Genomic DNA, 13,550 nt, shown 5'->3' on the forward strand with positions numbered 1-13,550 from the left:
CCTTGCCTCTGTCAGATCCGATAGATAAGCATTATTTTCCTTTCTGTAGTGCCTAAGAGTCTAGTTGGCTCCAGAGCCAGGGAGACCATTTCTCAATTCCCACATCTATCCCAACTGGTCAAGGGATTCCTATTGCCCTGGCTAGACCTTTCAGTCTGGGGTCTTTATGCTATTTAGACCCTAATTTCATGAGATGATATTGAAGTATCATGCGGGAGTTGTTTAAATTTTGCAATTAAAGGTCATTTAAAGTAGCCTTAAAACTAAGAAGCTTTCAGACAAATGGAAACAGCTACCCTGACTGGTGTTGCTCAGTGGTTAGGGCCTCAGCCTGCTCACCAAAGGGTCTCGGGTTCAATTCCCGGTCAAGGGCACGTACCTGGGTTGCAGGTTTGATCCCCTCAACCCCCCTTTGGGGTGCGCATAGGAGGCAACTAATCGATGTGTGTCTCTCACATCAATCTTTCTCTTTCTCTCCCTCCCTCCCTTCTACTCTCTCTGAAAAGCAGTGGAAAAAATAAGAAGACAACTTTTTATTCAGTATTTCCTTACCATATTTTGGTATGAGCCAGATGCAAACATGCCTCTAAATGACTATCCCATAGTAGCCTGACCACATGACTTTTAGCAATAACCAGGTTAGGCAAAAACAATGTCTACAATGACATGAAAAGGAGAAAAGATTCCTCTGGCAGACAAGAGGCTTCACCATATTTACCTATGTAGTGAACAGGTTAATCACTACTTACCTGTGTTGTGTATTTCCTCAGTAATATACATGCCTTCTCGATAGGTCAGTCCCCCTACAACAGGAGTTCCTGTAGCTGGAGCCAGTGTAGGGTCAAATGCATCAATATCAAAGCTCAGATGGATTGGCCTTTGTCTTCTTGAAAGGAGAAGGATAAGAGAATAGTCATTTGGTTGTGCCTGAACATTCATGCTCCCTGCAGATGTAACTTCTTGATTTTGTTGCTGTTAGTCCTGGTACTTTGTTAATGCATCAGATTTCCAGGTTTTCTATTTTAGAAGTTACTGAGTATTTGCCTATTAATTTTTATACCCCATTCCATAATTTTGCCATGTTCTGTGTGCCTCAGACTAATTCCAATTTATATTTCTGACTTACCCTGAGAATTAAATTAAAGCCTCTTACATTAACAATTGTCAGTAGAGGGAATTCTTCACTTTCATATGACCGTGGGCTCTGATAGATTCTAATTTCATTTGTATTACATTTGCTTTTATTCTCTCAGAGTGTAACAGCAGCTGAACTTAACTCTGACTTTAGATTTGAAATCTTTTTTTAAAATGTTTTTATTAATTTTATAGAGAGGAAGGAGAGGGGAAGGGAGAGAGAGAGAGAAACATCAATCAGCTGCCTCCTGCACTCCTCCTACTGGGGATCAAGCCTACATCTTGGGCATGTGTCCTGACTGGGAGTCGAATTGGTGACCTCTTGGCACATGGGACAATGCTCAACCAACTGAGCCACAACGGCCAAGGCTAGATCTGCAATCTTATCATCTCCCGATTCTAACTTTAATTTATCCCAGGTGTTCAATGACTGAAACTAACATATGACACCTATATGCTAAACAACTAAATTTCTTAGCAGATGGCAGTTAAAAAGACTCAGCACTGAGAAAATGCTCTTACTAGCATTTGATTAGCATTCACCTGCCATCTTTATCCACTACCAAGTTTTGCTTAATATAAAACTTTTTTCAGTTGGCCATGGCTAGTGTGGCTCGGTTGGAGCATCATCCTGTACATTGAAAGGTCACAGGTTTGATTCCCGGTCAGAGTACATACCCAGGTTTTGGGTTTGATCGCCGGTTGGGGTATGTACAGGAGGCAACTGATCCATGTTTCTCTCTCACATCTCTCTCTCTCTCTCTCTCTTTCTCTCTTTCTTTCTCTCTGTTCCTTGCCCTCCCCCCTTCCTCTCTCTCAAATAAATTTGAAAGAGCATATCCTCAGATGAGGATTCAAAACAAAAATAAACTCCTTTCAGATGAAGAAATAGTGAGGCTAGGAAGAATGGTACAATCAGAACAATGAATGCTCCTCATCTCAAAAGATAAGCATTAAAAATGGAGCTAAAGAGAAATTCATGAGAGAGAGAGAATCTGGGCAATGATTTCAAGGAAACCCCCTCGCAACCCCAGAGGAAGAATATTACCTATGTTTCATATTCTCCCTTTCTAAATTATTTGAAATTTTTATATGTACATGTTTTGCTTTTATTTGAAAGAAAAGCTATTATCAAGAGAAAAGCTAAAGTATGCTGCCCCCTGGGAGCTGCTATATTACCCTGGGAACCTAGTGTAGACATCTGTTGTAGTTACTTACTTGCCAATCAGTAGATCGAATGTCTGTTCCATGACCTTCTGGATACCAAGTCTATCTATGTCTCTCATGGAAAAATACTGGATATCATAATTCTTTAAAATAAAACTGTAATGAGATATAAAGGAAGGAATCGTTAGTTTAAATAGCAAGTTAAATTAAATGCACATTTAGATGGGGTTTTTCTCTACAGTGGTCTACAACAAGTTAAGGCAAGGAACAACCTATCAAATGGAACGGAAGTGGCCAGGATGGGCCCAAAGTTTAACCCTATATCTCAACTTACTGTTCAGGAGGGTCCACATCTCTTAGACCAATATACACAATACTTGGGGAAGAGATACAAGGTTTGATCCAGGAAAATCCTGGGAGCTGTGGCACCTATGTAGAGAGAGGAATGAACAGGATTCATCAAGGATTTTTGGTCTCGCCAAGATAATCACCACGTGCTTCCCATTATATGCAGTTTGCTTTGTCATCCATCTACAAGATATGCTTAAGCAACACAAGACACACTTGATCTGGGAAGAAAATTGATACAAGTAGAAATGATTTAGAAAGGCAACTGAAGAACACAGTATAGCATTCTCAAGCAGAATAAAAATTTCTTCTCCTAAGGTGGTCTTGGTTTCTCATTAACTTACCTAAATAGCAGGAATACTGCTGATTAGCCCTTTTCATATTACTGAATTATTTACAGATTGGTTCTTGGAACATAACCCAGTTGTCATCTCAAGTTGCCGACAGCCAAAACATGAATTCTGCCTAATGAATAACCTTTGTTATTCCTGGTTTAACTTGGCCCCTCACTGAGGGGAGGGATAAATAGATTCTAGTCTATGCCTAGACTCCAGTGTCTTTTGAACAGCCTAGAAAAATATTACCTAGAGGTAATCATGGTTTTACTTGGATTCTAGACAAATGCGTCTGAAAGTGAGGCCTGGGAGCCTGTAACCAAGAAGTCCTCAAGCTGTGGGTGTATCGATCACTAGAGTTACCCAGGACCACCTTCCTTTCTTAGATGATTATGAACCCCCAAGAGCAGGGACCATCTTTATATCCCTAGTCATGTTTATATTCCTAGCATGTAACAGACTGCCTGGCCCATAATGTTTGATGAACAAATGAAGGCGTTGTAAGCATTTCTACCATTGGCAACCCATCCTTCACAGAAATCTTACTGAACTGTACCCTCAAGCCCCTGCAAGCCATTCGACTTTCTTTTCATCTTGGCCTACTGACCTTGTCCTGTAGTTCTCGGAGGAGAAAGGAAACGGGCTGTCCATGGAGACATCCAGATGAAGTGGTGAGGGGTGTATTGATGTCAGCATGGGCATCAACCCAGATCACACAAAGGTCTGGGCAGTGCCGGGCGTGGCCACTAATGGTACCAATTGCCAAGCTGTAAAGAACAAATATAGATGACCCTTGAACAACAGGTTTGAACTACATGGATTTCTTTCAATAAATACCTGTAACTATTTTTTATTGTTGTTTGTTTTGTTAAACCTCACCTCAGTGTCTTTTTTCCATTGATTTTCCAGAGAGAGTTGGAGGGAGGGAGGGAGGGAGGAAGGGAGGGAGAGAGAGAGAGAGAGAGAGAAAGAGAAAGAGAGAGAGAGAGAGAGAGAGGAGAGAGAGATTGGTTGCCTCCCACATGTGCCCCAACCAGAGCCAGGGATCAAGTCTGCAACCGAGGTATGTGCCCTTGACCAGAATCAAACCCAAGACCCTTCAGTTCACGGGCCGATGCTCTAACCATTGAAACAAACCGTAACTATTTTCAATCCACAATTGGAAGTTTGGGTGCAGAGAGTCAACTATATGCATTGATCTATACCATTTTAGATAAAGGACTTGAGTATCCACTGATTTTGGTATTGGCAGGAGGGCCTTGGAGCCAATCCTTTGCAGATACCAAGGGACAACTTAAGTTTTTGGTGAGTCAAACGTTGTATTTGGATTTTCAACTGTGCAGGGGGGTTAGTGCCCTTAACCCCTGAGTTGTTCAAGGGTCACCAGTCTCCAATAATCTTCAAGGCCCTCTGCTTGGCAAACATCACCAATAACAAATATCCCCAGCCAATGCAGCTCATCCTTTGTCCTCGGGGCAAAGTCGGGGCCCCAGACTAAGGCAGGATTTGGATGAGACACAATCTACGGGGCTGAGGTTAAGTGAGTTAGGGAGAAATGGAAGGCTCTAAACGTTCAAAGCTAACCACTGGTTATCCCGTGCGGTGTGACAGACTGCCCCCAAATCCTTAAAATTTGATCCAGAGAGGAACCTTAAATATTTGTTCAAGAAGGAAATCCAGTTAAAGGATGTGGTCTATATGTAACAACTCATAAATACCTCTTTAAGGGAAACCAGGGAGATCTAATTATCACTTTCAAAGAATTAGTTACATTAACTTTTTAAGGGTAAAAGTCAGCCTTATAGCTTTTAAAAATAAGTGATACTTTCTAAAATGAAAAATCAAAGTTAAGTCTTTAACAGAGCAACCCAATTAAAAACCTCTTTTAGATCACTGAATAAAATACAAGTTTATTTGCATGTTATATACATTAGTATGACATTCAAATATCATTGTTTCTGTTTTTGCCTTTCCTTATCCTTGTTATCTCCTTACATTAGCCTGTCTCAGCTGTAGAAATATAGCAGATGAAATAGTGGTTGGAAAGCTTCCCATCTTCTGTAACCAAAGAATTTGACATAGATGGGAAATGCAGCTTAAGCATCTTAGGAACTAATTGTAGTCATCCTTCTTGGTCAGGATAGCATGCGAAAGCATGTTCACCTGCATGCCCCACATAGGGCCTTTTTGAGAAATAGCATGGTCCAGGGCTAAAAGCAGTGGATTAAGTCAGAATGCTGTGTTGTTCCTCACGCGCCCCCGCCCCCAGGAAGAGGTGTATGATCTAAGATAAGTCATCTAATTTCTCTAGACTTCAGTTTCCTTTTCTAAAAGGCAGGGATACTAATCTCAGTCTGTTTACGTCAGAGTTGGTTTGATGATTAAGTCCATACTGTATGTTGTATATAAAAGGAGCAGTGACCCTAAAAATTCCTGTTCCTCACCCTGGCCGGTATTGCTCAGTTTTTAGAGGGTCAGAGCATCGGCCTTGTGCACCAAAGGGTCTCAGGTTCCATTTCCAGTCAAGGGCACATACCTGGGTTGCAGGTTCGATTCCCCTCCCCTCTGCCCCCTATCAGGATGCATGCAGGAGGCAACCAATCAATGTGTCTCTCTCACATTGATGTCCCCTCTTCCTTCCTCCCTCCCTCCCTAAAAGTCAGTGGGAAAATATCCTTGGGAACAACAAAAAATTCCTCTTTAAAATGTTCAATAGCTATTCAGGTTTTACACTCATCCCTTCCTGTCTAGAATCTTCCAGATAGCCTAGGTTTTAGCACTGAATAGGAAATTGGGAGCAGTGACAGGGCTGCAATATAGATAGCTACAGACAAAAGAAAAGCCAAGGACTATGATAATCATACTGATAAGCAGTCTCCAAACATTGAGAAAATGAGAAGACAGACAATATAAATGAACTTTGAGAGCACTAAGCTAAGAGGCAGGAGACCTACACTCTGGTTGATTTAATTACATCTCATTAGAGAACCTAGGACTACTTTCTTATTCTACCTAAAATTTTACTCATACTGAAGAATCTACCTGCTTTCCAGTTGTAACAAAGATTTAACTTCTTTTAAGTGATCTGAAAAGCTCTCTAAGCATCTTAAGGAAAGTTGCTAAATTGGAATTCAAAAGAAAAGTGAATTGCCTTTTGGATTTAATCCCAGCTCTACTTCCTGGCTCTAGACCTTGGATAAGTTATCTAACCTCTGACCCTCAGTATTCCCAGCAGTAAGTCAGATAAAACTATATTTGCTCCACTCATGTCATTATTATGATGATTAACTGAGAATATATATGAAGTGCTTAATATTCCTAATACTTAAATGCCATTTTTTTTCTTTCTAACAAAAACTGTCATTTCTTAGCTCCCCTGTGAAATCTGACTACTCTAGTCCAGACTGATCTCTGAAATTCTGTAGAATTTAATTTCTTTCATTCCATGCATATTTATTTTATCTAGGCCCAATCGGTCACAAGTTTCCCACAATCCCTTGAGAACACATCAGAACAGTGCTCAATACAGTACATGCTGATTCACTAAGAGAGGAAGAATCTATTGTGTCAATCACCTAGGGTCAGTTACTGTGGAGACAGAGAATGCATTCATATGACAAGTGGGGAATTTGGAACAAACCTATGAGCAGAAATGCTTAAAAAAAAAAAAGACTCAAAAAGTCCAGCCTATCCTTCCAATCCTCCCAATAGCCAAATGAAAGTCGTAAGACAGTTTCTTAAGAAAGCTTTCTAAGAGGTAAGCATGAAACACTGGACTGTGTCTAAAAGCTTTGCTTAGTTTACTTTGAACTTGTCCTCCTACTATACAAAAAAAACTACATGTGCCTCCAGCAGCTCATAATCTTCTACATCAAAATGCTATTATGGCCCTAGCTGGTTGTGCTTAGTGGATAGAGCGTCAGCCTGAGGACTGAAGGGTCTCGGATTTGATTCCCGGTCAAGGGCATGTACCTTGGTTGTGCACTTGATCCCCAGCCCTGGTCATGGCATGTGGCCTGGTCAGGGCATGTGTGGGAGGCAACCAATCAATGTGTCTCTCTCACATTGATGTTCCTCTTTGTCTCTCCTCCTCTCTTCACTCTCTCTAAAAATAGATGGAAAAAAATATCCTTGGGTGAGGATTAACAAATAAATTAAGTAAAAATAAATAAATAAATGCTTATTTTAAAAAATGCTGTTATGCATTGTTGACTTTAAAAGTCAGCCAGATTTTCCCCCAGGAAAATGGGTTTCTTCAGAAACAACAGAATTGTAACCCCGAACATGTAACCGTGGCGGGCCACATGCAAATTTACTAAAACAGGAGAGGGAATTATTTTATACAGGGGGAAAGAAGTTGGAAGGGCTGTTACAAAGAGTTCCTGCTGCTGTGCTTCAAGATCAATTGACAGGGCATGACAGCTTTTGCTTCTGGCCTCTCTATTTCATATGAGTTTCTGCTTATTAATTTTTTTTCCCATCATACCCTAAAAATAATGAAGGATAGTTCACTCAGGAAACTGAGACAAGGTCATTGATTAGCCCAAAGCACCATGCAATGTAGCCCACCACCACCACTGGCTCCCAACTTACCTGTGGTCTCCTCCCACTGTGACACAGCTGTAGCCACCTGCTACTGCTCCACTAACTACCTCAGCCAGTTCCTGGTTGGCGAGGCCCACCGAGCGAGGATTTGCTATCAGGTTGTTGTACAGATCATCTTTGGGGACTGGAGTGAAACTCAAATCACCAAAGTCCTTTAGGTGGCAGCCTAGAAACAAGTGGAGGATGATAAGATTAATTGGAAATGGTATTCCAACTCTTACTGGCCTGGGCCACAAATAATAACTTGTGACCAAGTACACAACCTCATTTTGTCTCAGTAAAATTCAAAATGTAACATGACTGTCAGGATGACCTCCTAGCAATCCTGTGGGGTAGATCCTATCAGGAACACCATTTTGCAGATGAGGAAGAGGTTTTGGAAAGTGAAGCCCGGAAATGTTAACTGACATTAACAATCACAAAATTTGGAGCAATTAAACCTCTATTCCAGAGTCATAGCATGGGAGTAAAATACCAACAGGATTTAAAGTTAATTTAGGACAAAACTACACATACAGAAATTTTCATGTTATAAACTAGGTCTCAAGGTCACACAGCTGCTAAATGCCAGAATCAGGAACAAATCCAGGCTATCTGCCCCCAAAGTTTGTATTCCTGACTATGGATCGAACCTGGGACCTTTCAGTCGGCAGGCCGATGCTCTATCCACTGAGCCAAACCAGCTAGGGCCCAAAGAATCCCTCTTGATTGCACCACTTTAAGAACGAGACAGTCCTCTCTGAAGAGCCAACAAGACAGCGGACATGGAGCTGGAGCAGAAGCAAACCTTCCGCGGTGTGCACCTTGACCAGCTGCTGGACATGGCCTCCTAGCAGCTGTCACCGTGACACAGCTGCACAGCACCCCGCAGCAGAGGCCGAAGCAGCATTTGGAGCCCCTGTACAAAGCCAACCAGGAGAGAGAGGCCAAGGTGAACACACCTGCGGGACAGGATCATCCTGCAGGGGACAGTGGACAGCATGGTGGGTGTCTCCATTGGCAAGACCTTCACCCAGGTAGGAATCAAGCCCAAGATGATTGGCACTACCTGGGCGAGTTCTCCATTGCCTACAAAGCCCATGAAGCAAGGCTGGCCCGGCATTGGAGACACCCACTCCTGCTTCATTTCCCTCAAGTAGCTTTTCAGCCAATGAAGGCACTGACTTCTCTTTAAAAGAATAAACAAGAAAAGAACTAGTGATATATTCTGACAATAAGCTGTAACTTCTCCCCACTAAGGTTTCACATATTTCAAAGAACTGGGATACCGGTCACTACAACATTAATTTTTATCTTTGGTGGAAAACTAGTCTTTCCATCTTAGCCATGTTTAGGATGAGGACTAAATAATCTAACTCTATCAGGAAAAAAATCTGAATTACCAGAGAACAGAACATTACCATAGATTGTATCCTTAAGGTCCTGCTTAAACTGAAGTACACGTATGTTGGGGGAGGAGGGGAAGTGGTCCCAGGATAGACATCTTTTTTCTTTTTAAAAATATATTTTTATTGATTTCAGAGAGGAAGGGAGAGGCAGAGAGAGATAGAAACATCAGATGAGAGAGAATCATTGATCAGCTGCTTCCTGCACATCCCCTACTGGGGATCGAGCCCACAACCTGGGCATGTGCCCTGACCAGGAATCAAATCATGATCTCCTGGTTCCTAGGTTGATGCTCAACCACTGAGCTACACTGGCTTGGCAGGATAGACATCTTAATATTTGCAGAAATTTGTGTTAAAGATTTGGATTAAGACCAGCATGGACCCATCTTGATCAACCAAGGGATCACCACTAAAAGGGATCTGGAAGCAAAACCTTATCCTATTTTCTTTTAAAGGTAAAATGCACCTTCAGCTAGAATTCTATGTGTCTTTTGGTCACTGAATTTTAAAAAATGATTTTTTAAAAGGCCTAGAACTAGAGATGATCTGGACAACTAAACAGAAGAAAGGGGGAAGGTGTTGAAATAGGAGAAGAAAAATATGATAACAGACCAAAGACATTGGGAACCTAGAGAAAAAAAGACCAAATAAAACATCTATAAAAATCTTTAAAAATCAAGGGGGGGAAAAAGCCATGCATAAAGTCATTATGCACTTTACCAAATCTCAAAATATGCAGGACACTTTAGATTTAAGAGAAATGAAGCTTTAACTTTCAAATCAGTATCAGATCTTGCCATTGTTGACAACACATTCTTGGGACGGGCAGATTTTGAATGGCAGTACCTACACTTGGATGCTTCTACTTCCACATCCATGTTTACCTCAGCACCTCCTGAAACCGAATCAAGCATTTAGGTTCATACTAGGTTTAGGATATCAGGGCATGTCTGGTGTTTTATATGGGTTGTATAATCTAAATAATGTTCATATTAAATAATTTTTGAAAACTACTTTTAACTCATTTAATCCTTACATGACCAAGAAGTAGCACATGAAAATTAAAGCCATCAACCTGGTGGATAAGTGACAGAACTTGAGGAGCACTCAAGTCCAATCATGGAATCTAGGATGTGGACTCAGAGAAGTGTGACAGCAAACAGTACTTGACTATTATTTACTTATCAGAAGCTGTGGAAAGCTTAAAAAGGAACCTAAAGAGAATTTGGTGGTCTTCTAACAACACTTCAAGGAAGAGAGACTGAATTTCCTAAAAGGATTTTGGTCATTAAATATGTAACTGTGGAGTGGAACACTAAATTAACTCACAGGCTGGATGGTCGGTTCTTCATGATTATGCAACTCCATTTTCTCTGACTGCTTGTTCAGGGAACAGGCCTCTGGTTATTTAGTTTCCCAATTGCCCTCATATAAGCAAGAGGGCTTCCTGACAGTGGATCCTGGAAAGCTGTTGCTCACCATAATTACGCATACGCATTTGGGGTTATACATCATGGTTAGCATGAATCTCTGGGTCTGAGAGCATGCTAAGTTCTGCACATATCAAGAGTTCTGGCCCTGACCATTTTGCTCAGTGTGTGGAGTGTCGGCCTGCGGATTGAAAGGTCCCAGGTTCGATTCCAGTCAAGGGCATGTACCTTGGTTTCGGGCACATCCCCAGTAAAACGGGGGGGGGGGGGGGGGGGGGGGGGCGGGTGCAGGAGGCAGCTGATTGATGTTTCTCTCTCATCAATGTTTCTAACTCTCTATCCTTCTCCCTTCCTCTCTTTAAAAAAAATCAATAAAATATATATATTTTTAAAAAGAGTTCTGTTCCTGGATGGTCAGACCCCCTGAAGGGATTAATGTCTTGAGAGGCCTTATCTGAGCGGCCTTCCCTATATGACTCCCAACTCTGCTCTTTCATTTCCACAATAAGTTTCAGGTAAGTACTAGGGAAAATGAGTGCTAAAGGAATGAAAGGAAATTCAGTGACAATCGGGGTGGTCAAGGAATGACTCCTACAACCAGTAAAGTTAGTACCAGCACTGTTTTGCTAACTTTCGTTGTTTTCTTTCTTTACTGGTAATAGAAATTTTTTTGTAAAATTGATAAGGAAGTGCCTAAGGGTGACAGACCCCTATCCTACTCCCTAGGCTTGACTACTCTATCCAGCCAGACCTTTATGCACAAACATAATCTGTACTATTCTTTTATTTTATTTTGTGCACTATTCTTTTAAATAAAGTTGTTAGAGTAGGCCAAACTGCTGTAATGAACCCTCCCCAAAATAATGGCTCAAACACAGTAAATTGGTTTCTTGTTCATTTAACATCCAGGTAGATATTATAGGTTAGCAGGAGGCTTTCTTTCACGCAGTGATTCAGAGACCAGGCTTCTTTCACTTATGGTTCTGCCACGCCTAGGGTCCCAGGTTCAAGGCAGTGGGAGAGGAAGAAGACGTTGAGAAGGCACACCTCTACGTTTAAAGGCCCTGCTCTAGAAGTGACACATCACTCCTGCTCACATGACATTAGCCAGCAAGTGCAGGTCTAAGCTATGTCCAGAAGATGATGAGAATGGATTTTGGCAGAAGCAAAATGAGTTCTTTTAAATTCTATTGCCATACCCTTTTGTTTTTAAAATATTTTTATTTATTTATTTTTTTGGAGAGATAGGAGGGAGACAGAGAGACATCGATGTGAGAGAGAAACATCAATCAGCTGCCTCCAGCACACCCCATACCACACCTCCTCCTGGGGATAAAGCCCGCAACCCAGGCATGTGCCTTGACAGGGAATTGAACCAGCAACCCTTCAGTGCATGGGATGATGCCCAACCAACTGAGCCACACCTGCCATAATCTTTAATAACTAAGAACTCAAATAGTAAAGCTTACGTTATGGATCCTAACTATGGTAATCCTAACTTCTAATCATTACAGAGCTGAATCAGTGAATATACTATGCCATCCTGCCACAGCCTCTTAGGAGCTTTCTCCTCTAACACCTACTGTTCCCATAGCACTGTGGCACCCAAAGGACTAGTGGAGTAGAGCACAGCATTGGTTTCTAAAGATGAACAAGGGCCTGAAAGAAGAACTGTACATTCCATGTTTGGAAAACAGTTAAGCAATTTAATAGAAATGAGAAGTTTGCATATTGGAGCAATGCAATATGAGGTTGTCGAGAACATGATTTGCAACCCACAGGCCAGAGTTTCTGAGAAGTGGGGAGGCTGATGGGAGGTTATTTTTTTGTAAGAGCCCGATGAACTGAGTAATAATGAAGCTATGACTTTGTCAGAGTGCTGTGGCAAATCTAGTTCAAAGGGCACAAGAAATGGTCTAATTTTTTTTTAAATCCTCGCCCAAGGATATTTTTCCCATTGATTTTTAGGGAGAGTGGAAGGGAGAGGGAGAGATAGAAACACTGATATGAGAGAGACACATCGATTGGTTGCCTCTCGCATGCCCCTGACCAGAGCCGGGAGCCTGCAACTGAATTGAATTCGGGACCCTTCAGTCCACAGGCTGATGCCTTATCCACTGAAGCCAGGGCTCTACTCATTAATTTTTAGAGAATCTTAGAGTAATAGTGAAAAGAGCAAATATTATAAATATGGAAGGAATGTCTGCCTGTCAAGCTTGAGGGAGCTGTCCCTTTCTTAAACTATTTTGTGCTTCAGGTCAACCCTCTGCAAATCTAGATCAGATGAGACATAATGTTTTGTTGTTAATCCTCACCCGAGAATAGACAGACAGACAGACAGACATCGATGTGAGAGAGAGACATCCATTGGTTGCTTCCCGCATGTGCCTCAACTAGGGCTGGGGATCGAACCCATGATCCTTTGATGTGTGGGCTGACACTCTAATCACTGGACAAAACCCACCATGGCAAGACAATGTTTTATTGTTGTTTTTTTAAGACATAATGTGTTTTATTACTGCTCTTTCCTGTCTTCTAAGAAGGCACTGTAGGACAGAATGGACCTGAAACTGCAAGGAAGCTCGTATGACAAACAGAATTGGAACCAACTTGAAAGGGCTCTGCTGTTTGACATGCAGGGGGGACAAGCAAAGCTCTGCATAGACTGACAGCCTCAGTGCTTCTCTCCCAGTGCTGGCAATAAAAAATACACCGAATACTGTTAAGATCTTTTAGGCCCAGGTGTCACCTTTGGCCCTGATAAACATCTCCAGGCTCCACTGGAGTGAAACGAGAACACAAGTGCATCAACAGAATGATGCAACCATCTGGTAGGGAAGAAATCAAAACAGCCCTACCTGACCTTAGCAGTGTCTGCAGACAGCACTTCTATTTAGGGTCCTGATCACTAGTGAATCCCGGCAAGCAGCCAGGGACAGGAAAGAAGAACGAGGAGGGTAAGTATCTGCCTCCACACACCACACTGTGCTAGCTGCTTTACCGAGAGCTGCTCATCTCCACACCCTCGTGGGTCTCACATACTTCACCCGAGAAATTCAGCAGTTAAATAGCTCCAGCTGTTTAGAGCAAGCCTGAATCACCCTTTGGTTGGAGACTCATAGAAGACAATGTTAAAAGTGAGC

At 41.9% G+C, this 13,550-nt stretch overlaps 2 protein-coding genes across 4 annotated transcripts in view; one reads left to right on the top strand and one right to left on the bottom strand.

Annotated features, from left to right (window-relative positions):
• The window catches only part of VTI1B (vesicle transport through interaction with t-SNAREs 1B), a 33,187-nt gene that overhangs the window by 16,105 nt on the left and 3,532 nt on the right, over positions 1 to 13,550 (top strand). The window contains exon 7 of one of the 2 annotated variants that reach the window (XR_008556078.1): positions 2,543 to 3,832. The exons of the other annotated variant lie outside the window; for it this stretch is intronic. The gene's annotated coding sequence lies outside the window, so the exon portion shown is untranslated. Of the gene's footprint in view, positions 1 to 2,542; positions 3,833 to 13,550 lie in introns of those variants that run through there. 2 annotated transcript variants of the gene reach the window in all.
• Positions 1 to 13,550, bottom strand: part of ARG2 (arginase 2) — a 34,439-nt gene that overhangs the window by 2,295 nt on the left and 18,594 nt on the right. Inside the window, exons 3-7 of one of the 2 annotated variants that reach the window (XM_054715970.1) lie at positions 7,578 to 7,755; positions 3,592 to 3,751; positions 2,636 to 2,730; positions 2,353 to 2,457; positions 750 to 883 (exon numbers count right to left, since the gene is read on the bottom strand). In XM_054715970.1, coding sequence (XP_054571945.1) covers positions 750 to 883; positions 2,353 to 2,457; positions 2,636 to 2,730; positions 3,592 to 3,751; positions 7,578 to 7,755 — 672 coding nt within the window. Of the gene's footprint in view, positions 1 to 749; positions 887 to 2,352; positions 2,458 to 2,635; positions 2,731 to 3,591; positions 3,752 to 7,577; positions 7,756 to 13,550 lie in introns of both variants that reach the window. The other variant, XM_008138925.3, reaches the window with a different exon arrangement.

This window comes from Eptesicus fuscus, chromosome 5 (assembly GCF_027574615.1).
Source record: "Eptesicus fuscus isolate TK198812 chromosome 5, DD_ASM_mEF_20220401, whole genome shotgun sequence".
NCBI lineage: Eukaryota > Metazoa > Chordata > Mammalia > Chiroptera > Vespertilionidae > Eptesicus > Eptesicus fuscus.